Raw genomic sequence first — 24,021 nt, forward strand, 5'->3', positions numbered from 1 at the left:
AGAGGGCAGAACTGCCCCTTGGGGTGTCTGAGACTGCATCTCTTTAAGGGAGCAAAGCCTCCGCTTTCTGCTGCAGAGTTGTGGGATACCCCTGACACAGAGCGGTTAGTAGTTTCGAACTGCTGACCCTACAGATGGCAGCCCAATGCGTAACCAATACACCCCCAGAGCTCCTCAGTGTGTCTAGGTGGCCCACGTATTTCTCTCACCCACCTCGAAGCCCCAGAAAGCCCCGCCCATAGCCCTCACTTTCCTGCCCAATGAGCCATACCCCTCAGTCTCAGTCCCGCCCCTGACATCCTTAGCCCCGCCCCCGTCAAGCCACCTCTGCAAATCCTATCCAAGTTGGTTCCCTTCTGCAAACAGTGGGACCCCAGGACTAGGATATGGGGGCGCAGTGTAGCTGTACCTGGCTGGAGGGGGGCAAGGGCAGACCCTGTTCTATTCAGGATGCCTATTTCTGAGAAACCTTTGCAGGAGGAGTGTCCGACTGTGAAGGGGTGGGTCACAGGTTCCCCCACCCCCCTGGGCATCCTAGTAATGAGGCCGGTGACCCCCAGAACTTGCGGTGGGGGCGGGGGTCCAGTTCCACCAGCACTTAGTTTACACGGGGAACCAGCAGGCAGAAATTTATTTCCGCAGTCCGGCCTCTAGGGACCCTCCAGCCTCGGGGAGCGGGGCAGAAGGCAGCAGAACCCCAAAATGTGGGTTGCCCACCTGCCCCCCAGAGGAGAAGCAAGACTCGCGCCCCCCCTGCTGGGAAACAACACCCACTGGACTTTTGGCCAGGGGAAGGGTGGCCAGGGTGGAGGGTCAGTCGGGCCCACTGCCCCCCGGGCCCTCCTGGTCCGCCCCTGCCGTGGCCAGGATGCCCTCCTCGTCGTCCCATGGTGGCTGCTCGGCCACTGGGCCCGGGTCCGGGGCACACAGGGGCTCCCCCTGGGCGCCAGGGTGCTTGCGTTTGGCGTGGCGCCGCAGCGTGTTGGCCTCGGTGAAGCGCAGACGGCAGACCGGGCACTGGAAGGGGCGCTCGCCCGAGTGGACACGGTGGTGCTGGGCCAGCTCGCCAGCCTCGCGGAAGCGGCGCGGGCAGAGCAGGCAGCAGAAGGGCCGCAGGCCGGCGTGGATGTTGCAGTGGCGCCGCAGGTGGCTGGAGCGCTTGAAGGCTTTGCCGCAGGCATTGCACAGGTGCGGCTTCAGCTCCGAGTGCGAGATGCGATGGCGCTCCAGGTCCGAGAGGTAGGGGAAGGCCCGCAGGCAGACCGGGCAGAAGTGCGGCGCCTTCTTGGGGCCGGCGCCCTCGGGCCCCGCTGCCACCGACCCTTCGGACACCGTGTAGGGCACGCCGTGGTCATCGATCAGCAGCAGGCTGCTGCCCCCGCTGCCGCTGCCCACCGGGGATGGCACTTCTGGGGGCCGCAGAGGCTCCTGGCCAGGCCTGGAGGGCCAGCCCTGGCGGCCAGAGAGCTTGGCCTTGGAGGAGGCAGGCCCCCCAGGACGGCGGCCTCGGCGGCCCCGGGAAACGGGAAGAGGTGCGGCCGGAGACTTGGCTTCCTCCGCGGGCAAATGCGAAGGCAACGGGAATGGGCTGGGGGTGTCCATTGAGCAGTGGGGGGTTTGGGTCTGGGCACCGGAGCTGGGCTAGGAGGAGAGAGGGGCAGTGTCAGTGCAGGAACGGTTTGGAGCGTCCCTGTGCACCACCTCGCTCGCCCCTCATCCAAGACTCTAGCCTCGGGTGCTGCAGCCTGCGGACAGGAGTGGACAAGCCATTTGCCCTCAAAACAAAACAGATAAACACACCCATCATCCCGTCGATTCTGACTCAGAGCGACAGGCCAGGACAGATCTGTCCCTAAGGGTTTCCAAGCTTGTGATTCTTTTACACAGCTTCCCCCAGGGCTGTTGGCAGAAGCAAATACCTAACACTTTGTCCAAGGAGCAGTGGTCAGGAGCCAGTGGTAACGCAGTGGGTTCTGCATCCACGGCTAACAGCAAGGTCAGTAGTTCAGAACTGCCAGCTGCCCTGATGAAGAAAGAAGAGGCTGTTTACTCCTATAGAGCACAGTCTTGTAAACCCACAGAGGTAGTTCTACCCCGTTCTATATGATCTCTGAATTAGAATCAACTTGCTGGCAGGCACTGTGTTTGGACACTTTATCCCTGACGATGGGCTACAGTGTGTGGGGAGGGAGGGGGGGAGGTGCGGAGGCAATGAAGGTTTTTTGTTTTTTTCTGAAAAATAAGTTTGGGAACCTAGATGTTCAGTATCAGCTTGGGCTGGGGGGGAAATATACATACTCACACCCAATCGATGCTCAGAGAGGCAGGCTGCAACATCTCTCAGGAACGACCTCTGATCTTTCATTAGGACGCTTAACCCACAGCACCGCTACCCTGCCTCCCTACCTGGAGTCAAAGTCAACTCATGGCCAACCTAGGTAGCTTTCTGAGACTTTACATCTTGACAGGAGCAGACAGCCTCATTCTCCCCAGAAGCGGCTGGTGGCTTTGAACCAAACACCTTGTGGTTCATCCCATGCTTACTCAATAGCCCCTCCGGGGCTCCATCCAAGAAAGGATTCTGAAGCTCACTGCCATGGAGTGGATTCTGAATCACAACAACCCTGTAGGGCAGCACAGTGCTGCCTCTGTGAGTTTCTGAGACCGTTACGCTTAATGAGAACAAACTTATCTCCCAAGAAGCCGCCGGTGGTTTCAAACTGCCGACCTTGGGGTTAGCAAACTGATGCTTCACCCACCCACAGTGATTAAGTATAGAGTCTAAATGAGGGTATTGCTTAGTTTGGAGAGCTTGAAAACAGTCTGTGGAACCCCAGAGCTATTGGGACTTAAGAAATGTTCTTGTCCCCTTTCCTTGGAGCCAAGATGGGGAGAAGAATGGGACTCCCAGTCCAGGCTGAGAGTGCTGAAGTGGCTGGGCTCGAGAATGAAGACTCCTGGCCTTCATACCCCAAGCCTGCGGCCTATTATTTTTGTGCCCTTGGACAAGCCGGTGCTGTTCCTCTGCCTCAATGAAGCCTCCTGCAAAATGGGCCCATCTTTCTCCCTGCACACATGAGACATGGGCTGAGGAGCTGCTGTGGTCAGGTCGAGTTGAGTTGATGTTCAATGCCCAGAGAACAGTGTGAGCCAGGCGTTGGGCTGCCAGGTGGGCATTTTAAACCCACCAACCACTTGCTCCACGCTAGTAAGGCAAGGCTGTCTGCTCCCATAAAGATTTAATCTTGAGAAGTCCACATGGGGACAATGTGGGTTGGACTTCACTTGATGGCAGTGGGCTCCTGTTTTGGTTTTTAAGGTGTGTGTGTGTGTGTGTGTGTGTGTGAGAGAGAGAGAGAGAGAGAGAGAGAGAGAGAGAGAGAGAGAGAGAGAGAGAGAGAGAGAGAGAGAGAACTGTCCCCATAAGGTTGTCTAGTCTGTAATCTTTATGAGACGAGCCCTGGTGGCGCAGTGTTTAAGTACTCAGCTGCTAACGGAAGGACTGGCTGTGAGAACCCATCAGTTGTCAAAGGAGATTACATACTGCTTCACCGTTGGAAATCTTACGCAATAGGGGCAATTCTACCTTGTTCTACAAGGTTGCTAATGAGTCAGCATTGACTTTGGCAGTGAGTTTTTTCTCTCTATTTCTGTATAGCTCTTGTGGCTCAGTGAGTTATGCATTGAGCTGATAATCACAAGGTTAGCAGTTCAAACCCACCAGCTCATCAGCAAGGGGGAAAAGATTAGCCTCAGGAACCCATGGGAGGGACAGTTCTGCTTTATAAGGGTGTGGTGAGTCCTAATTGACTCGATGGCAGTTTGGTTTGTTTATTGTTTACCATCAGCTTGAGTGGCTGAGCCCTCCCACCAACTCTTTGAGTAAGCTGAGGCATGGGAATTGCAGGGCAGTTGCCCAAGTGTCTCCACCAGCAGCTGGCAGGGCCAAGAAGACTCCAGCCAGATCTTGTGGGTGTGCCAGTGGCCCAAGGAGACAAGAGGACATTGTTGGGTCTTAGCCCCCAAGTGAATCCGGCTCTGCAGGCCGTTAAGGGCTTCTCTTACCTAACGTATCCTCTTCTGTAAAATGGGAATATGTGACCAGGCAGAAGAAAGAAGCCAGAGCTAAGGTACCTAGCAAGCCCCCGCCATCGTGAGGCTATGCTTACTCCCAAGTGCCTCGCAGAGCCTGGGTTGGGCGCAGAGGGTCCGTGGGACTCGAATTAAAGGCGAGTCATAATTGAGGACACGGGATTGACTGGTTTTAAAGAGGGAATCAACAGGTGCGGTTAGGTCCGGCTGAAGTCCAGCGAGGGACAACCGCTTCCCCTTGATAACCTGATTCACTCCTGTGCGGGGCTGGACTAGAACCCGGTGCTTCCGAAAGAAAGGGATGCAGATGGCCCCTTCGACGCCTCGGGGGGCGGGGGAACCCCAACACCAGCCCAGAAGAGCGCCTCTGGGCCCCCAGCTGCGTGGCCCGCACATGGGGCGGGCCCTGCGGAGGCGGCGACCAATGAGAAGCGCCCGAACCTTGGACAGCGAGGGTGTCAGGCAGGGGGTCTGCGCGCTCGCGAGCGCCGGCCCCGCGAGCCGGGCTGGAGGTCGGCGTGCGCGCGCGCCAGGGCGAGCGAGCACGCGGGAAGGAACAGGTGTTGGGGGGCGCGCGCGAGGAGCCGCCCCTCCTTCCCCTCCCCCGCCCGGGCCCCCCGCCTCTCGGGTACCTCATTTACATGTCGCCTGGGCTTGTGTGTGTGCGCGCGCGCTCGCGCGCGGGGCCACGGGCCGGAGCGTGGGAAGGGGCGGGGGTGAGGGGGCCCTGCCCCTCGGCGGCGGGCCGGGGGCGGTGGCGCGCGTGGGGGTCGGCCCCGCCCCTAGGGGCGGGCCCAAGTTGGCTCCTCCCACCCCTTGCCCGGAGAGTCCACGCGCCCGCGGGGAACAAAGGACTCGCCGGGCCCGCTGGGTCCTAAGGCCCGAAGCGTCCGCGCGGCACACTGCGCCTGCGCGTCTCTCCCCTCTTTGGTTGCTTTAACCCCCCTCCCTGCTTTCCTGGAATTTTGGGGTCGGGGAAGTGATCCCGCCACCCTCACCATAAACCACGTCCCCGAATACATAAGAAACGTCTCTCCGCCTGCAAAGCACCCAGTGGGGTGACCCAATCCAAGGGCGACACGGAAGGCGTGCGGATGGCGGGGGGGAAGGGGGTGCGGGGCTGGCTGCCCACTGCCCGTAGTTAACATGGTGCCGGACAGGCTTCGGAGCCCAGGAGGGCGAAGCGAACAAGATGGAGCCTGGGCTTTTCGGTTCGGCTTTATAAATGGCACTTGTCGCGTTTCGATGCGCGATTCAGCTGTATAGTCCCCCCAGGAGGGGTCTGAAGCTAAGCCAGGGGAAGAACAACTGCCCCCGGGACGCGGGCGCTGTTCGCGTCGCCGCGGGGCAAAGGAGACCGGCTTCCAGGCTGGCTGCCCTTCCTCTGCACGGCGTCGTAGTCTGCCCCCATCCTCCAAACCTCACCCTGCCCTTTGCCTTCACTCAAGATGGCACCAATCTGGCTTCGCTAACCTTTTCCAGGGCTGGGAAAGGAGGGAGAAGGGAGGGGTGTGGAAAGGGGAGCCTAGAGGGCGGGAGGATGGGGCAGTAAAGGGGGGTCGAGGCGGAAGTTGAGGGGCCCCCCGGGTGGAAGTGACGCTGCTCCCGCTGCCCAAAATGTCGGCGCCCAGAGGGAGGTGTAAGTAATTAAAGAGGAAAGCCGACCGACTACCCCGGCCTCCCGGGGCCGCTCCAGGTCTCCAGAACGCCCCCTCCCTACGAGTGGGGTGGACTTGCCTGGCCCTGATTCCCACCTGACCTGCCCCTGCCCCGGGAGCCCGGGGCCTGCACGTTTTAGGGACAGGGTGAGGCACACAAAAGGCCAGCGTTCGGGACCTGGGACCTGGAGCGGACTTGGGGGGAGGGCAGCACCACAGGCTACCGGGCGTGGGAGGAGGCGGGGCCTAAGTGGCGAGCGGGGAGGAGCCTGGTGTGGGCGTGGCTTAGTGCGAGAATGGGAGGGGCTTGAGCTGTGGGCAATGCATGGGAGGATCTTAGATAAATGGGTGTGGTTTCATCAAGGGGCGTGGCTCAAGGAGAATGATGGGCGGGTCCTAGGCTAAAAGTTATAAGAAGCTTCAGAGGCTAGTGGACAAATAAGGCCTAATGGGGATATTAGTGGGGTGGGAGGAGCTTTGAGCAGAATGGGTGGGGCTTGTCTAGGGTGTGACCTTGTGTGTAGGGAGACCTGGTGGTGTAGTGGTAATGCCTTGAGTTGTTAACTGCAAAGTCAGCAGTTGGAAACCACAAGGTGTTCCTCGGGATCCCATAGGATTACAATGTTGGAAACTCACAGGCGCAGTTCTTCCCTGTCCTATAGGGTAGGACTCAACTCGATGGCAGTGCAGTGAGAGAAGAGTTGTAACCCCTGGGTGAAAACAAATGGTTTGTGCGAAACTAATAAGCAAAAGGTTGATGGTACTGAAGAAGAGACCTGACAACTTACTTCCCTAGAGATTACAGCCAAGAAAAAAAAAGCCTTCAGAGTCATGGATATAACGCACAGTCGCACAGTGGGTCAACATGAGTCAGTTTCACATGGACAGCAACGGGAGAGGAGGTTAGAGGGAAACAACAACAACAAAAAGCAACTCAAAATTAAACTCACTGCCGTGGAGTCGATTCTGACTCTGTGACCTTATAGGACAGGGTAGAGCTGCCCCTGTGGGGTTCCGACGCTTCACAGCAACACACAGCCTCCGTTTTCTTCGTGGAGTGGATTGGTGGGTTCAAACAGCTGACGTTGCGACAAGGAGTCTGAGGAGCAGCCCCGCTGCGCACCAGGACTTCTGGTCTTGAAGAGGATAGGGCTTTAATTGAGGGTGGGGTTTTGGGAGCAAGTCTTAGTGGAGAAAAGTGGGGCTCCAAGAAGGCAGAGGATCTTAGAACAGCATGGTGGGACTTAAGGGACTGCTACAGACTGCAAGGTCGGTGGTTCAAACCCACCAGCGGCTCCTCAGCAGGCAGATGAGGCTGGCTGCTCCCTAAAGATTTGTCAGGGTGGGAAGCCCTCCATAGGGCCACTCGATGTCACTGATAGTAACCAAACCGTATTGCTTGCTGCCTCTTTCCTAAGCACATGGTACACACATTGCCATTTGAGGTGACGCTTACCCCCATACCTGAGCCCCCATCTGTGAGGGGTGCTACGTGGACTCCCGGTTTGTAGGTGAGCAGGGCACCCCTTGGCTTTATCCGAAGTCACAGGGTGAATTCCAGTTACCTTGGATTATCCAAGGATGAACCACGTGTGCCTAGTATTAAACCTTTGTCCTTCAATTCATTTAGTTGTTGTTATTGCTCTTGGCTTCCAAGGTGAGTGGGAGGGGCTTGGTGTCGAGTGGGCGGGGCTTGAGTGGGAGCGGGAGGGGCTTATTGAGAAGCAGGGGCAACTTGGTGAGGCTTGGAGGGCTAGCGAGGAAGCTTGACAAGGAGTGGGTGGGGTTTAGTGGGAATGGGCAGGACTTGGTAACAAGTAGGAGGGGCTTGGTCAGGGATGGGTGTGGCTTGGTTGGGAGTGGGACCGGCTTGGCGAAGGGGGATTGGCTTACTGAGAATTGCGGCTGTTCGGTGCCATCTGACTCAGTGACCCCATGCCCAGAAGAACTGAACACAGCCTACACCTGCATCATCCTCACAATTGCTGTAATTGAGCCCTTTGTTGTAGCCACTGTCAATCTACCTAGTTGAGGGTCTTCCTCATTTTCACTAACCATCAACTGTATGGAGCATGATGTCCTTTTCCAGGGACTGGTCCCTCTGAGTTACATCTCCCAAGGGTGTGAGATGAAGCCTTACATCTTCACTTCTAAGGAGCATTCCAGTTGCCTGTGGTGGTCCTTCAACCATGGTTGGCATTCACAGGTTCTCCTCTGGCCCCTCCTTAGTCAGTGTCTGCCTTTCACATGCAGATGAGGCGGCTGAAAATACCCTGGCTTGGGTCAGGCACGGGAGCCCCGGTTACACGGTTACACTTTCGGCTGCGATCTGCAAGGTCAGCCGTTTGGAACCACCAGTTGCTCCGCAGTAGAAAGATGAGACTTTCTACCCCCGTAAAGAGTTAACAGTCTCAGAAACTCACAGGGGGCATTTCTAGGTCCTCTTGTGGTGGTGACCCCCAACCATAGAATAAAATTACTTTTGTTGCGACTTCATAACTGTAATTTTGCTACTGTTATGAATCGTCATGTAAATATCTTGATACGCAGGATGTATTTTCATTGTTACAGATGGAACATAATTAAAGCATAGTGATGAATCACAAAAACTACGCAATTATATAGTGTGAAATATTTATTTCTAATAATAAATCAATGACATTTTGTCTTGAAGCATGGTGTAGCATGGGTAACAGTCTTCACGCATGGTACTCATATGTGGGCGTATCTGCATGGGGGCGGACCCGGCAGGAGACGGATAGAGGGGCGGTGTGAGAGGGTCGTTTGAACCCCAAAGGGGTCGAGACCCACAGGTTGAGAACCGCTGACTTGCTATAGGGCAAGGTAGAACTGCCCCTATGGATTTTCAAGGCTGTATCTCTTTAAGGGAGTAGAAAGCCTCATCTTTCTCCTGTGGAGCAACTAGTGGTTTCAAACTGCTGACCTTGCAGATCGCAGCCCATCATGTAACCACGATGCCACCAGGGCTGTTTAAATGATAACAGGATGGACGCAAAGGACAGTGGGGGGCTTGGACAGCCCAGGGAGGGTTGTGATGGGTCCGTGAGCCCAAGGAGCTTGGGAGGGGAGGGTTGATGGGGAAGTGACGTCGCCCCTGACCCAGTCTCTCCCCTCTTACTACTCCAGAGAATCCTCAGACCCCACCACCATGGGCGATGCCCCGCTGCCAGCGCCCCCGGCCCAGGCTCCGGCCCCGCCCGCGGCTGCGCCCCGGGTCCCCTTCCACTGCAGCGAGTGTGGCAAGAGCTTCCGCTACCGCTCGGACCTGCGGCGCCACTTCGCGCGGCACACGGCGCTCAAGCCCCACGCGTGTCCGCGCTGCGGCAAAGGCTTCAAGCACAGCTTCAACCTGGCCAACCACCTGCGCTCGCACACCGGCGAGCGGCCCTACCGCTGCTCCGCCTGCCCCAAGGGCTTCCGGGACTCCACCGGCCTGCTCCACCACCAGGTGAGTCCCCCAGATCCCACTACCTCGCCACCAACTTTGTGGGCGGGACACCCCTTCTGAGCCCAGGGTCCCGGGGGCTTCCAGGTCGAGAAGCTGGAGAGAACTGGCCTTTTCGGCTTTCTAGGGCTACCTCATCTTTCTTGCTCGGAGCCAGCAGTGCCTTCCAACCACCCCCACCCCAGGTCACCTCTCCCCGCAGGTGGCTTGACCTCTGCAGCTGATTCCTATGTCTACCGCATTGGTTTTGGCTCTGGTCAAAGGTGGGGCCTGGTTGGCACATCCCCCTTTGGCCCAGCTCATGCGCTGGCCCAAGGATTGGTGGTTCTCCCTCGCTGAGCAGCTTGTCCGGAGAAAGGCCTGGTTGTGTGCTTCTGGAAGGTCACAGTCCCACGGCATTGTGAAGCAGGTCTGCTCCGTACACTGGAGCCTGCTGGTTGTGCTTCGCGACTTTGTTCTGTTTTGTTCACAAGCAGTGGCAGTGACCCACCCGAGGCCACCATCCTGACCGGCCACATGATAAGGCCACATCGGTAATGGTCATTCGTAGGCTTCTCTCCGAGGAGTTCAGATGGCCCTATCTCTCTCTCCGCCTGGTGTCCCCTTAGTATGTGGTTTCCATCGCCCCAGACAAGCCTTCTCTTCCCCTGGCCTCCGTCTTCCGTGACACCATTGCTTCTGCATGCCAATCAAGAGGCTTCTGAGAAGGGGGGGTGGGGGCTGGTTCAGGAGACTCAGGCTGGGCCCTTGCTGAAGGGTGGGCATCTGAACTCCGCCTCCAAATGAGGTCATCAAACTGCAACCTGACCAACAGGCTAAAGCCCCCTTCACTCTTAAGTCTCAAATTGACAACAGATTATGTAACTACCATGGCTAGCCAATGTCTGGTTAGAAGTATTTCTTGTATGAGCCCCTAATTAAAAAAAAAAAAAGAAGTATTTCAACAACAAAAAGATCAGGACCACTGTCACAAAGGAACATGAAGGCCAATTGGCCCACAGGATGTACTGGACATACCTATTGGGTTTAGGGACTGGGGTTCTAGAAGTTTCTAAGGTATAACTGTTGGTCTCCCCCCTTCTGAAGCAGAGAAGAGTGAAGGGAATGAGAAGGTCAGGGAGTATGGGGTTCATGTGGTCTGTTAGTCCTCTGGATGGATTGCGTCCATGTGTCTGAGATCAGAAGAACTAGAAGTGGGTCTCAACCTGTGGGTCGTGACCCCTTTGGGGGTCGAATTACCCTTTCACAGGGATCACCTGATTCATCACAGTAGCAAAATGACAGTGGTGAAGTAGCAATGAAAATAATTTTATGGGCTCTTGGGCGCTTGGTCTCTTGGTCTTGTCTTGCTTGGGCGGTCTGGTCGTCTTCGTGGGAGGGGAGAGATCCTTGCGTGTCCCGGAGCAGTCTCTGCCAGGCCGCACGGTCAAAGGAATCCTATGGGTGCCGTGTAAAACCTGATGCTTCTTTGAACTTTCATTAAATTCACTTGGATCACGAAAAAAAAGAAAGAAAATAATTTTATGGTTGGTGGGTCACAACATGAGGAACTGTATCCATGGGTCAAGGCATGAGGAAGGTTGAGAACCGCTGAACTAGATGGTGCCGTAGACCACGACCAATGTCCCTGTGAGGGGTTACAATAGAGCTGGTGGATAGAAGTAAACGCCCAGCCCACTGCTATGGGGTCAGTTCCAACTCATGGTGACCTCACAGGACAGGACACAACTGCTCCTTGGAACTCCCAGGAAGGGGAATCTTTACCGCAGCCTCATCTTTCTTCTGAGGACCAGCTGGTGGGTTCGAACTGCTGACCTTTCTGCCAGCAGCCAGTCTTAGCCAGAGTGCTGCCGGATCTCCTTTTTCAGCTTCAAACTCACTGCCCTCGAGTCAATTCAGACACCTCAGGGCCTTCAAAGGCAGTGGTTCTCAACCTTCCTCATGCCGCGATCCTTTAATGCAGTCTAACCATGAAATTATTTTTGTTGCTACTTCATCCCTGTCATTTTGCTACTGTGATGATTCATCATGTAAATATCTGATAGACAGGATTTATTGTCATTGTTGCACATTGCACATAAACATAATTAAAGCATGGTGATTAATCACAAAACAATATGTAATGATATATTGTGTGATATTTATGTGTTTTCCAATCGTCTTAGGCGACACCCGTGAAAGGGTCATTTGATCCCTAAGGGGGTCGCGACTCACAGGTTGAGAACCGCTGCTTTAGACGATAGTCACAGTGCTCCTTAGGGCTTCCAAGAGTCGGTAACTCTCTAGGAGCAAGCAGCTTCCTCTTTCTCCAGAACAGTGGCTCGTGGATTTGAACCCATAAATTGCAGAAGATAGAGGCCCCAAGAGCCTAACCCCCTGTGCCTTCAGGCTCCTCTTTTCAACTCCAAATCCACTGCCACGGAGTCAATTTCAACATAGAGCGACATCCCCCACCCCACCCCTCATTTGGCAGTAGACCTGCTTAATGTTTCTGAGGCTGTACATCTTTGCTGGGAGCAGGCAGCCTCAACTTCCTTTCTCCGAGTGGAAGGTGGGTTTGAACCTAGGACTCACGGGTTAGGGTTCCCGCCTGAGCCAGCCACCAGAGCTCTTTCTCCTGGGTACATCCACAGGGCCCCAGTGTTGCAGGCTGTGAGGGGGCGTTCGGACCCCCCCCCCCGCACCTTTGGGGCATCTGAATGGCTGCCCAGGTGCCTTGGCGGCTGGGCCCAGGGCCCTGACACTGTCCCTTTCTGCCCGCCCCCCAGGTCGTCCACACCGGCGAGAAGCCTTACTGCTGCCTGGTCTGCGAGCTCCGCTTCTCCTCGCGCTCCAGCCTGGGCCGCCACCTCAAGCGCCAGCACCGCGGGGTGCTGCCGTCACCCCTGCAGGCCGGGGCGGCGGGCCTGAGCGCGCCTTGCTCCGTCTGCTGCAACGTGGGCCCCTGCGCGGTGTGCGGGGGCGCGGGCGGCGGCGGCGAGGGTCCGGAGGGCGCGGGCACGGGCGCGGGCGCGGGCGGCTGGGGGTTGGCGGAGGAGGCGGCGGCGGCCGCGGCGGCCTCCCTGCCCCCGTTTGCCTGCGGGGCCTGCGCGCGGCGCTTCGACCAGGGCCGGGAGCTGGCTGCGCACTGGGCAGCGCACACCGACGTGAAGCCCTTCAAGTGCCCGCGCTGCGAGCGCGACTTCAACGCGCCCGCGCTGCTCGAGCGCCACAAGCTGACCCACGACCTGCCGGGCCCCGGCGGTGCGCCCCCCGCAGCAGCTGCCCAGGCCTGGGCGGCCGGGGAGCCCGAGGCCACCAGCGAGCGGGCCGGCCCCGAGGTGGGCGACGCGCCCCCGGCCTGGGACGCGGGGCTGCCCCTGGGGCCCGCGGGGGGCGGCGTGCCCGAGCTGGGGGTGCTGCTGCCCGAGGGCGGCGGCGAGGCCCCTGCGCCCCCGGCGGCCACCGAGCCCCCGGAAGACACGTTGTACCAGTGTGACTGCGGGACCTTCTTCGCGTCGTCCGGGGCGCTGGCCGGCCACCTGGAGGCCCACTCGGGACCGGCCACCTACGGCTGCGGCCACTGCGGCGCGCTCTACGCCGCGCTGGCCGCCTTGGAGGAGCACCGGCGCAGCAGCCACGGCGAGGGCGGCGGCGAGGAGGGGGGCGCGGCCACGGTGGCCCCCGACGGGGAGGCGGCGCCTGGGGAGCCCGCGTCGGGCGGCTCAGGTCGCGGCAAGAAGATCTTTGGCTGCTCCGAGTGTGAGAAGCTGTTCCGCTCGCCGCGCGACCTGGAGCGGCACGTGCTGGTGCACACGGGCGAGAAGCCGTTCCCGTGCCTGGAGTGCGGCAAGTTCTTCCGCCACGAGTGCTACCTCAAGCGGCACCGGCTGCTGCACGGCAGCGAGCGGCCCTTCCCCTGCCATATTTGCGGCAAGGGCTTCATCACGCTCAGCAACCTCTCGCGCCACCTGAAGCTGCACCGAGGCATGGACTGAAAGCCCCCGCCCTCGCCCTGCGGGGCTGGGGGACCCCATCAAGAGGCCAGAGGGCCTCCCGGAGCCTAGACACAGGCCCCCCGGAGCCTGAGACCCTGGCTGGAGAGGTGGGGCCACCAACACCCATCCAGGCCCCTGAGTGACAGGACCTGGATGCACATGGAGGCCACAGATAAACCAGAACCTCCGCAGAGCGTCAGAGATGGGGAACACCCCCCCTCCACAAAAAAGGAAACTATGGGGAGTGTCTCGAGTTTGAGACCCCTGGGAAATGGAGCAGGGCACCCCCAAATCAATAGGCCCTAGGCTGAGGGGACCTGGGGATGAGAACTGGGTCCCCCATAAGCCCCCACTTCTTGAAGGCCCTACTCAAAAGGTCAACCCCCGCCCCCCAAGGGAAGACCACCACCTTACCTGACAGCCATCATTCCCAAAGACGTTGGTCTGAAGAATATGGGAGGGACCAGATCCTGGAATTTCCCTGGACCCTCCACATCCCCAAATGCCACAATAGAGCCCCGCCCCCACAAGCCCTGATGCAGATATCAGAGCGATCTGCCTTCTCCCATTTCATTCCCGATTCTGGAAAGTGGACCAAGGTAGATGTCCCCCACCACCACCCTCTCCCTGCAAATTAGAGCTCCCTTCCCCACTGTGGAATGGACGGGCCTTTACAATCGACTCCGCCCCAAAACACTAGAATAGGCTGGCCGGAAGAAGTCTCCCTGCCCAGTAGTAGAACAACTGAGTGGTCCAGATACATGCAACCCCGCCCCCACCCCTACCCACTTGGAATGGACTGGTCCAGGCGGTGTCCCTTAGCGAGAGGCAGGCAGACACCACTCCCACCCTATAGGGTGGACCCATCCAAGCCGCCCTCCATCCTGTGAGCACATCAGAGCTGGGCGGTGCTGGGCGATGGACCCGCCCTCCCTCCCCCTCTGCAGTAGCATTTGTCTGTCTCATCATCTCCGTCAATTTGTCTGTCTCTGTGTCTCAACTCCAAAGAGAAGGGTGGGGCTCCATTGGGGGTCCCCTCACCCCTGTGAGCCTCGATCCCACCCTATTCCCTAGTGTGTCCAGAACCCCAATAAACCTCGTCCTGTCAGGCAACTGCTGCCTCATTTTCTGATCCTTGTATCTAGGGGTGTGGGATACCCCCTTCTCTGACATATCCCCAACTCACTGCTATCGAGTGCATTCTGACTCATGACGACCCTATAGGACAAGGTAGAACTGTCCCTGTGGGTTTCCGAGACTGAAACTCCTTACGGGAGTAGAAAGCCTCATCGTTCTCCCACAGAGTGGCTGGAGGTTTAGAACTGCCAACCTTCACAGTTAGCAGCCCAGCCCGTCGTGTAATCATTACACCATGAGGGCTCCTTTAGGCAACCAGGGCTCCAAGGTCCCTAAATCTAGAAAGCTTTTTACTTGCTCTCAAAGAATTTTGGGTCCCTTGCCTAGATCCTTTAAAAGAAAGTTTAAGTTCCATTGAAATGGAAACCTGTCCTTTAAACAAAGCCTACCTTCAGTAGACAGGACACGCCCATGAGGAGTCAGGAACGCCCCTTAGGAAGAAAGCACCCCCCCCCCCTAGAAGCTGGGCACGCCCCCTAGCAAGAAAGCACATCCCCTACGACCCTGCACACCCTCTGGGAGATTGACACGCCCCCTAGAAACCCAATCATTGTAAACACAAGTTTTCTTAGAAAGAGGCTCCACCTCTTGGCTTCTGTTTCTAAGCAACAACCTGTGTACCTTGCCGCTGCCCTCTGTCAGTAGGCCCCGCCTCTCAGGTCCGCTCTTTAGCTTGCCTTCTTGCAGGTGGTTGGTATACACGGACTATTTCTTCCATGCCAGACACTGTACCCCACTCTCCCAGGAAGAGAGTGATCCCAGAGGGTGAGGAGCCCTCTGCAGACATAGAGAGGCACGTGACTCGGGTGGCCAGGGCCGGCCTCTCTGCGGAAGTGGCTTTGCAGGGTGGAAGGGTTGCGTGGAGGGAAAGAGCCGTGTAGGGAAGCCAGGTTGTGGGCCACGTGTGTGAAAATAGACACGTCACAGAGCATGAGCCAAATTCCACGATTTCTACAGGCGCCGTTGAGTGACATTACGGTCATCATATTGTGCAAACGTACCTACTGTGGGCAGGTGCCCTGGAGTTGATTTCAGCTCACAGGTCCCAAGTGGACAAAGAAGCACCGCCCCCAAAGGGAGTTTGCATGAGGACCCACTGGGCCAACGGGACTCGTCAACTGAGCACTTCAGCGTTGTGCCACCATGTTTCCAGTTCCTTCACCCACTAGCAGAAACTCCCTACTCCTTACTTAGGCAGTGGCTCCCTGTTACCCTCAAAAAAGGGAACCCTGCCTCTGCTCAAGCCCTCCCTCAACGCAAGAACACTTTGTTCTAATCACCTGCCACGCCATGATGCTCACCTTCCCAACACGATTGCTAAAGACAAATCGGGTGCCTAAGCAAATGTGGTGAAGAAAGCTGATGGTGCCCGGCTACCAAAAGATACAGCGTCTGGGGTCTTAGAGGCTTGAAGGTAAACAAGCAGCCATCTAGCAGGGAAGCAACAAAGCCCACATGGAAGAAGCACACCAGCCTGTGTGACCGAGTGTCGACAGAATCACGTATCAGGCATCAGAAGACCTCAAACCAGTAGTTCTCAACCCGTGGGTCGCGACCCCTTTGGGGGTCGAATGACCCTTTTACAGGGTCGCCTGATTCATAACAGTAGCAAAGTTGCAGTTACTGTATAAAGTAACAACAGAACTAATTTTATGGTTGAGGAGATGGTCACTACAACATGAGGAACTGTATTAAAGGGTCTCACGGCATTAGGAAGGTTGAGAACCTCTGCCTCAAACAATCATATGGATGCAGACTAGCAGGGCTAGAGTGGAGACCCAAAGCCCATCTGTAGACAATTGGACATCCCCTTACACAGGGGTCACAGGAAGGGAAGAGCCAGTCAGGGTGCAGTGGAGCTCCGATGAAACATACAACTTTCCTCTAGTTCTTTAATGCTCCCCTCCCCTCATGACCCATGTTCTACCTTACAAATCAGGCTAGACCAGAGCATGTACACAAGTCCAGATAAGAGCTCTCAGCACACAGAATCCAGGACAGATAAGATAACCCCTCAGGAACAATCATGGGAGTAGCCATACCATTAGTAAAGGGGGAGAAAGGGGAAACCGATAGCAATGATTGGCATGTAACCCCCTTCACCCCCAGGGTGACAAACAACAGAAACATGGGTGAAGGGAGACAGCAGAGGGTGCAAGACATGAAAATAATAATTTATCATTGATCAAGAGGTCACGAAGGTGGGAGGGTGGAGGAGGGAGGAAAAAAAGAGAGCTGATACCAAGGGCGCTAGTAGAAAATGTTTTGAAGTGGATGATGGCAACCTATGTACAAATGTGCTTGATGGTATGAGCCCCTAATAAATTGTTTTTAAAAAATGTAAGAGCCCCCATATAAAATGATTTTTTTAAAAGTGACACACCGTGAAAGTGCTCGCTCTTGTAATCTCGGTCCTGTAATCTCGATTTCGCTCCCGCAGCCAAGGGATGGGTCCCGACTGCAGCCATCCTATAGAGCGTGATCTGAACTGCTCCAGTGGGTTTCCAGGCTGTAAATCTTCAAAGCAGTGGAAAACCTCGCCTGTTTCCCCAGCGGAGCAGATGCAGGGTTTAAACCGCTGACCTCCAGGCTAGCAGCCCAATACTTACCAGGCCGTCTTTCAGTGCGTCCTAGTATCCTGTGGGCAAAGCGATCTGCTACCAACTCAGAGGTTGGTGGTTCGAGCCACGAGCTGCTTTGCGGCAGAAAGGCGTGGCTGTCTGTTTCCATAGCAGTGACCGTCTCAGAAACCCGATGGAGTACTTTGGACCGTGTCTACATGGTCACTGTGCGTCCCAATCATCTCAGCCACAAAGAGGTTAGGTCTGAAGTGCAGAATCATCACGTGCGCTTTCACAAAGTCCTCCTGGTTGTGGGGGAAGAGGAACTGATTTTGGTGGGCCCAGGGAGGAAGAAGGTATTACTATCAGCCGAAGGGTGATGTCGGGTCCTGGGCAAGAGTGATGGCAGGTCGAGGCGCAGAGTAATGGGTGGGTTTGAGATGAATTTCAAAGGAGAGTAGGTGGGTATACATCTCAAACCTAGAAGACAGGCCCTGTGGGTTTCCAAGATTATACCGTAACTCTTAAAAAAATTAGTGACATGTAATTCACATATCATGCAATCCATTAGTTCAATCACACCAAGAAGAGTTGTACAAACATCACCACAATCCGTTTTAGAACTCATCATTACCAACTCCCCACCCCCTCCCTTAGCACACCCCCAAGGAACCATTAATCCAGTTAGTACTTCTTTAGATTTACCGCCAAGACTATAACTATTTAGGGGAGTAGAAAAATAAAATCTTTCCCCTGGGGAGTGGCTGGTGGATCCAAGTGGTTTGAACCACTATGCCAGCTGCTAACTTCAAGGTCCGAAGTTCAAAACCACCAGCCACTCCAAGGGCCAAAGAAGAGGCTCTCTACTCATGTAAGGAGTCACAGTGTCAGAAACTCACAGGGCCAGATCTACAGTGCTTTGTAGAGTCTAGTGGACTTCATGGCTGTGTGTGTGTGTGTGTGTGTGTGTGTGTGTGTGTAGAGGAGGTAATAGTAAGAAAGATTAGAGTGACTAGTTGGGTGATTCAGTATTGGGCTGCTAACCAAAAGTTCAATGGTTCGAACCTACCAATCCCTCCGGGAGAGAAAGATGAGGCAGTGAGCCTCTATAAATACTAAAGCCTCAGCAACTCTATGAAGTTGTTTCGCTCTGTCCTGTGGGCTCACAGTGGATCCAAATAGATTTGATTGAAAGGGCTGGCTGTTTGCACTTGGTACTAGGGGATTTACGGATGGTCCAGGTTTCCATCTTGAACTTTGTAAAATCAACCTGCTAGGAGGTAAGCGCTGGACAGCTAACTGCAAGGTCAAACCCTATTATCTCCACTCTTTGGGAGGAAGTTGAAGATGTCTGCTCCCGTAAAAATGAGCAGCTTCAGAAATCCCATGTAGGGCCGGTAGGAGTCGGAATCGGCTCAAGGGCTGTGGGTTTGGGGTTGTGGAGGAAGAGCTGTATTCCAATACAGTTGAAAACCTAGAGGATGTGGGGAACTTTTCTAGACACACACTACCTACCTAAACTAACAGACTGAGGTAGACAAGCTGAACAGAGCCATAACAGAAGGAGAACTTGATCAGGTGGTTAGAAAACTCCCAACCAAGATAAACAAAAACAATTCCATGTCAGGAGGTTTCACTGGTGCAGTCTACCAAATATTCAGAGAGAAATAGACATAGATCCGACTCAAATGATTCCAGAGCATTAAAAAAGGATGGAAAATACCCCCCACCTACTTTATGAAGTGTAGGGATTATGTAATCTCCTGTCAACTTGAGTGAAGGGGTGGAGTCTAGACTGTCAATCAGGTCATAGCCAGTGAGGCCTGTGTGTGTGGGCTTGGCCTTCTCCTGAGGATTCTGGGAACTCCTGTCTTCCTCCTTGGAGGTGGGACACACACTCTCCCTGTGAGACATTCCTGTTGAGAAGACGCATGAAGCTATGCTGATGGAACTAGGGTCCTGGAGCTAGAGGAGCCACGTGGAGACACACGGCAGTGCTGAGATGCTTCCCCTGCCACTTTCCACCCATTAGCCTGTGATCTTCCTGAATTTGGCATCATTGCATGTGCTGCATGAGTCTGAAGAGGAATATATAGACTGGTATTGGACACATGGGCTAATATTGGACTTATGGACTTGATCTGGACTGGGCTGGGAGGTTTTCTCAATATATAGTGACTCTTTGATATAAATTTCTCTCTTACACACATAGGGATGTCCTTGGATTTGTTTCTCGAGCCCACCCGGATGAAGACATGAAGCAAAGCCTAACCACAACTCCCAAACCAGACAGAGTCTTCAAAGAAGCAGAGTCTTCTCTCACAAGTTTGAAGAGGTGCGTATCCTGGGATGTGTGACACTACTGCCAGGAGCAAACATACACATGCATGCTCACCTGCTCCAGGAAGTGCAGGTAACCATAAGCAATACTGGTAGCCCCCAAGACAGAGGCCCCCAAATGCTCGTCAACAGCACAATGGACAAATACAGAGCCAAATGCCCATGCCATCAGTCTGTCCTGGCTCACAGTCCCTGCACGTGTGTCTGAGTTCAAACGGTGCTCCATGGGGTTCTCTGAATGGGGGTTACCTGCTCTTTTGTCCTGTGGGTGGACACTCACCTGTGGGTGGAGTCAAAGCTCCAACCTTTCGACAAGCAGTCCAGTGTGTTAACCTTTGGCACAAGGCAGGGAGGGGCTATTATCATCGATCCACTCAGCCATCCATCTATATATGTCTAGGTGTCTACCTATCTATTGGTAGATCTAGCTACCTAGCATATCTATGGGCTCGCTGTGAGTTGGAATCAGCTCAATAGCAATGAATTATCTTCATATGACTATTATATCTATCTATCTATCTATCTATCTATCTATCTATCTATCTATCTATCTATCTATCTATCTATCTATCTATCTACATGCCTATCTATCCCGTCATCCACCAATCTATCATATCTTTGTATTTATAATCTATCCATCCAACTACCTATCATCTGTATCAATATTTATCTCTATATCTACCTATTGTTTCTCTCTACCCACCCACCTACCCCTCATATTTATTGATCTACTAGCTATCCATCCATATCTACCTATTATCTATCTACTTATACATGTTTATGTATCTACCTATGGATTTCTAACTGCAAGGTAGGTAGTTCAAAATTACTGCCTGATCCAAAGGAGAAAGGTGTGGCTTTCTATTCCTGTAAAGAGTTACAGTGTCTACGAGAGAGAGAGAGAGAGAGAGAGAGAGAGTGAGAGAGAGAGAGAGAGAGAGAGAGAGAGATCAGTGTTGGAAATCCACAGGGATAGTTCTATCCAGTTCTTTGGGGTCTATCTATCTATCTATCTATCTATCTATCTATCTATCTATCTATCATTTCTCTATATATACCATTCCATCCATCCATCCACCTATCACATTTACCTATCAACTATCTCCTATTATCTAGCTATCATTCTTTCTATGTCTATCTAACAGTCCATCTGCCTTCCATATCTCCCTACTCACCTATCTGAGAAAACAAGTAAAATATCAGCGATCATGGGATATTTCTAGTCCTTAGGAACAATGCCAGCCTCTGGGGACTCTAAACCTTAGAAACATTCCGCTCTACTCGGAAACCACCAGCCAGGAAGCATGCTCAGTCTGTACAGGTGAAAATACAATCCAGTCCGCTTCCAGAAACAAGGCCGGGTCCTTAGGAACAGGCACCGCCCCTAGGGCCAAGGCCCGCCCACTTGGAGAGCAGCTGAGACAGGCACCGCCCCTAGGGGAAAGGCCCGCCCACTTGGAGACCAGCTGAGACAGGCACCGCCCCTAGGGCCAAGGCCCGCCCACTTGGAGAGCAGCTGAGAGACAGGCACCGCCCCTAGGGCCAAGGCCCGCCCACTTGGAGACCAGCTGAGACAGGCACCGCCCCTAGGGCCAAGGCCCGCCCACTTGGAGAGCAGCTGAGACAGGCACCGCCCCTAGGGCCAAGGCCCGCCCACTTGGAGAGCAGCTGAGACAGGCACCGCCCCTAGGGGAAAGGCCCGCCCACTTGGAGACCAGCTGAGAGACAGGCACCGCCCCTAGGGCCAAGGCCCGCCCACTTGGAGACCAGCTGAGACAGGCACCGCCCCTAGGGGAAAGGCCCGCCCACTTGGAGACCAGCTGAGACAGGCACCGCCCCTAGGGGAAAGGCCCGCCCACTTGGAGAGCAGCTGAGAGACAGGCACCGCCCCTAGGGCCAAGGCCCGCCCACTTGGAGACCAGCTGAGACAGGCACCGCCCCTAGGGCCAAGGCCCGCCCACTTGGAGACCAGCTGAGACAGGCACCGCCCCTAGGGGAAAGGCCCGCCCACTTGGAGACCAGCTGAGACAGGCCACTTGGAGACCAGATTGGAGAGAGACACCGCCACCGCCGCCTTGGGGACCCTGGCTGGAAGGCTGCCCAGTTGTCATGGAGATGGCTGCCTGCTGCACAAGAAAGGAAAAAAAAACAAAACGACTCTAGCAGACTCAGGCTCCTATACCCACCACATCTTCCCGCTTTTCTCTCCCCTGCGCCCTCAAGGAGTCTCTGGTAGCGCAGCGGCCGAAGCGCTGGCTGCTAACCAAACGCTCTGTGGTTTCAACCCACCAGCAAGAGAAAGACGTGGCAGACGGCTTCGGAAAAGATTCACGGTCTTCCAAAGCCTGGGGCAGTGCTATGAATCGAATGGGCTGCTAGAGGCAAAGCCAGAAGTTCGAGGCCACCAACCACTGTACGAGAGAAAGATGAGGCTTTCGACTCTACCCACAAAGAGTGACCGTCTCAGAAACTCATAGCAGCAGTTCGACCCTGTCCTATGGGGTCGGTAGGAGTCAGCATCCACTCGATGGCTGTGAGTTTTGGGTTTGGAGGTTGGGAACCTTGCAGGAGCTCCACGGAAGAAAAGTCTGGCTGTCTGCTGCTGTACGGATGACCGAGGGCCTGTAAGAGCGCTTGCACTCCGTCAGCCACCCAGGGCCCATGTCAGTCAGCACCCACTGCTGGTTTGCACCCCTTACCCACCTCGTTCCATTTTATAACCCAAACCGAACTCAGGGCATCTAGCCGATGATGATCATTGTGACCCTACAGCACAGGGTAGAACTGCCCTGATGGCTTTCCGAAACTGTAACTCTCATGAACCCTTCCTCATTCATAAATTATTATTTTGTCATATATTACACTGTCCGACGTCTCCACCACCATCCAACCCCACCCCCCACCTTCTTCTCTGCTGTCCATCCCCCAGGGAGGAGGATGTACGTAGATTCTTGTAATAGGTTTCCCCTTTCTACCCCATATTCTCTCCACCCTCAGGTATCGTCACTCTCACCACTGGTCCTGGAGGAGTCATCTGTCCTGGATTCCCTGTGTTTCCAGTTGCTATCTGTGCCGATGGACATCCTCTGACCCAGCCAGATTTGTAAGGTAGAATTGGGATCTTTATGACCTTAGAAAGTCCTGTCTTTTGCCCTGTGGTGTGGCTGGTGGTTTCCGACTGGGGAACTGGGAACCTCAGCCTAACACATTACCACTAGGCCACCTGCCCCATTTTATAGACCTGCTAATTGAGCATGAAGAAAGTTTGCCCTGGGGCAATTTCAGTTTCTCCAAGACATCAGCTCCTGGCTGCATGCAGAGGACTCCTGGTGGAGTGCCTCTCTCAGGCGACCTGTGTCATTAAGTTTTTAAGTCCTGAACTCCACGGGGCCCCCCTACCCCATCAGAGGCTCCTTCTCAGGAAATGTGCGCCCATCCCGCCCTTCACACCCCCTGCCCCGCCCGCCCTCAGCACCAAAAAGGAGCAAGGTGTGGAGATTTCAACCACAAAGTCTGCTTTCAAACGCACTGCATGTTCCCAGGGAGAAAGAAGAGGCTGTAGGCACCCAAGAAGGCTTACAGCTTCAATACCACTGCTGTGTGTGTGTGTGTGTGTGTCTCTGTGTGTGTGTGTGTGTGTAAAATAATTTTATTGGGGGCTCTTGCAACTCTTATCACAAGCCATCCATCCATCCATTGTGTCAAGCACATTTGTATATATGTTGCCATCATCATTTTCAAAACATATTTGAGCTCTTGGTATCAGCTAATTTCCCGCCCACCCCACTCCCCTAAGTATTCTGAGAAGGTTCACATTGGGAGGAACAAAACAAACCTATTGCCATTTAGTTGATTCCGACTCACATCCACTCTACAAAGAGTTCCAAAGGCAGTACATTATTTTAAATTATTCTTTAAATAATATTTTATTGACATATCTTACTCATTCAATATATCCTTCCCATACAGGTCTTTTGTTCAATCGCATTGGGTGGGGCTATACAATCAACAATGCTATGGACTCATCTCTCCCCCTCCTACTCCCCACCCCCACTTCCCGTACCTTCAGGGGACCATTACTCCTGTCACTGTCTTAGGGGTCCTCTATCTTGACTGTCATGTACCAAGAGATTTTTTTTAACATTTTATTAGAGACTCATACAACTCTTATCACAATCCATACATATACATACATCAATTGTATAAAGCACATCTGTACATTCCTTGCCCTCATCATTTTCAAAGCATTTGCTGTCCACTTAAGCCCTTTGCATCAAGGCCTCTTTTTTCCCCTCCCTCCCTGCTCCCCCCTCCCTCACGAACCCTTGATAATTTATAAATTATTATTTTGTCATATCTTGCCCTGTTTGGCGTCTCCCTTCACCCCCTTTTCTGTTGTCCATCCCCCAGGGAGGAGGTCACATGTAGCTCCTTGTAATCAGTTCCCCCTTTCCAACCCACTCACTCTCTATCCTCCCAGTATCGCCACTCACATCCCTGGTCCTGAAGGTATCATCTGCCCTGGATTCTGTGCCTCCAGCTCCTATCTGCACCAGTGTACAACCTCTGCTCTATTCAGACTTGCAAGGTAGAATTCGGATCATGGTAGTTGGTGGGGAGGAAGCATTTAGGAACTGGAGGAAAGCTGTATTCTTCATCGGTGCTACATCGCACCCTGACTGACTCATCTCCTCCCCTAAACCCCTCTGCAAGGGGATCTCCAGCGGCCAACAAATGGGCTTTGGGTCCCCACTCTGCACTTCCCCCTTCATTCACTATGGTAAGATTTT

The 24,021-nt window shown here is 54.6% G+C and overlaps 2 protein-coding genes across 3 annotated transcripts; one reads left to right on the forward strand and one right to left on the reverse strand.

Moving 5' to 3' along the window:
* Positions 1 to 435: 435 nt before the first annotated feature.
* ZNF524 (zinc finger protein 524) lies at positions 436 to 4,821 on the reverse strand. 2 transcript variants are annotated; one of them, XM_075536985.1, is made up of 2 exons: positions 4,725 to 4,821; positions 436 to 1,641 (listed from the first exon to the last, which is right to left on the reverse strand). In XM_075536985.1, exon 2 carries the CDS (start codon positions 1,600 to 1,602, stop codon positions 814 to 816), a length of 789 nt encoding a protein of 262 aa, XP_075393100.1. In that variant the 5' UTR covers positions 1,603 to 1,641; positions 4,725 to 4,821; the 3' UTR covers positions 436 to 813. The 2 variants fall into 2 exon arrangements, with proteins under 2 accessions (XP_075393100.1, XP_075393099.1); XM_075536984.1 differs by lacking the exon at positions 4,725 to 4,821 and adding an exon at positions 1,920 to 2,028.
* Positions 4,822 to 5,639: 818 nt separating this feature from the next.
* Positions 5,640 to 14,298, forward strand: FIZ1 (FLT3 interacting zinc finger 1). The gene is made up of 3 exons (XM_075537360.1): positions 5,640 to 5,731; positions 8,898 to 9,219; positions 11,985 to 14,298. The coding sequence occupies exons 2-3, from the start codon at positions 8,920 to 8,922 to the stop codon at positions 13,191 to 13,193; spliced, it is 1,509 nt and encodes a 502-aa protein (XP_075393475.1). The 5' UTR covers positions 5,640 to 5,731; positions 8,898 to 8,919; the 3' UTR covers positions 13,194 to 14,298.
* Positions 14,299 to 24,021: the final 9,723 nt, after the last annotated feature.

Source organism: Tenrec ecaudatus, chromosome 18 (assembly GCF_050624435.1).
Source record: "Tenrec ecaudatus isolate mTenEca1 chromosome 18, mTenEca1.hap1, whole genome shotgun sequence".
In the NCBI taxonomy this organism is placed as follows: Eukaryota; Metazoa; Chordata; class Mammalia; order Afrosoricida; family Tenrecidae; genus Tenrec; species Tenrec ecaudatus.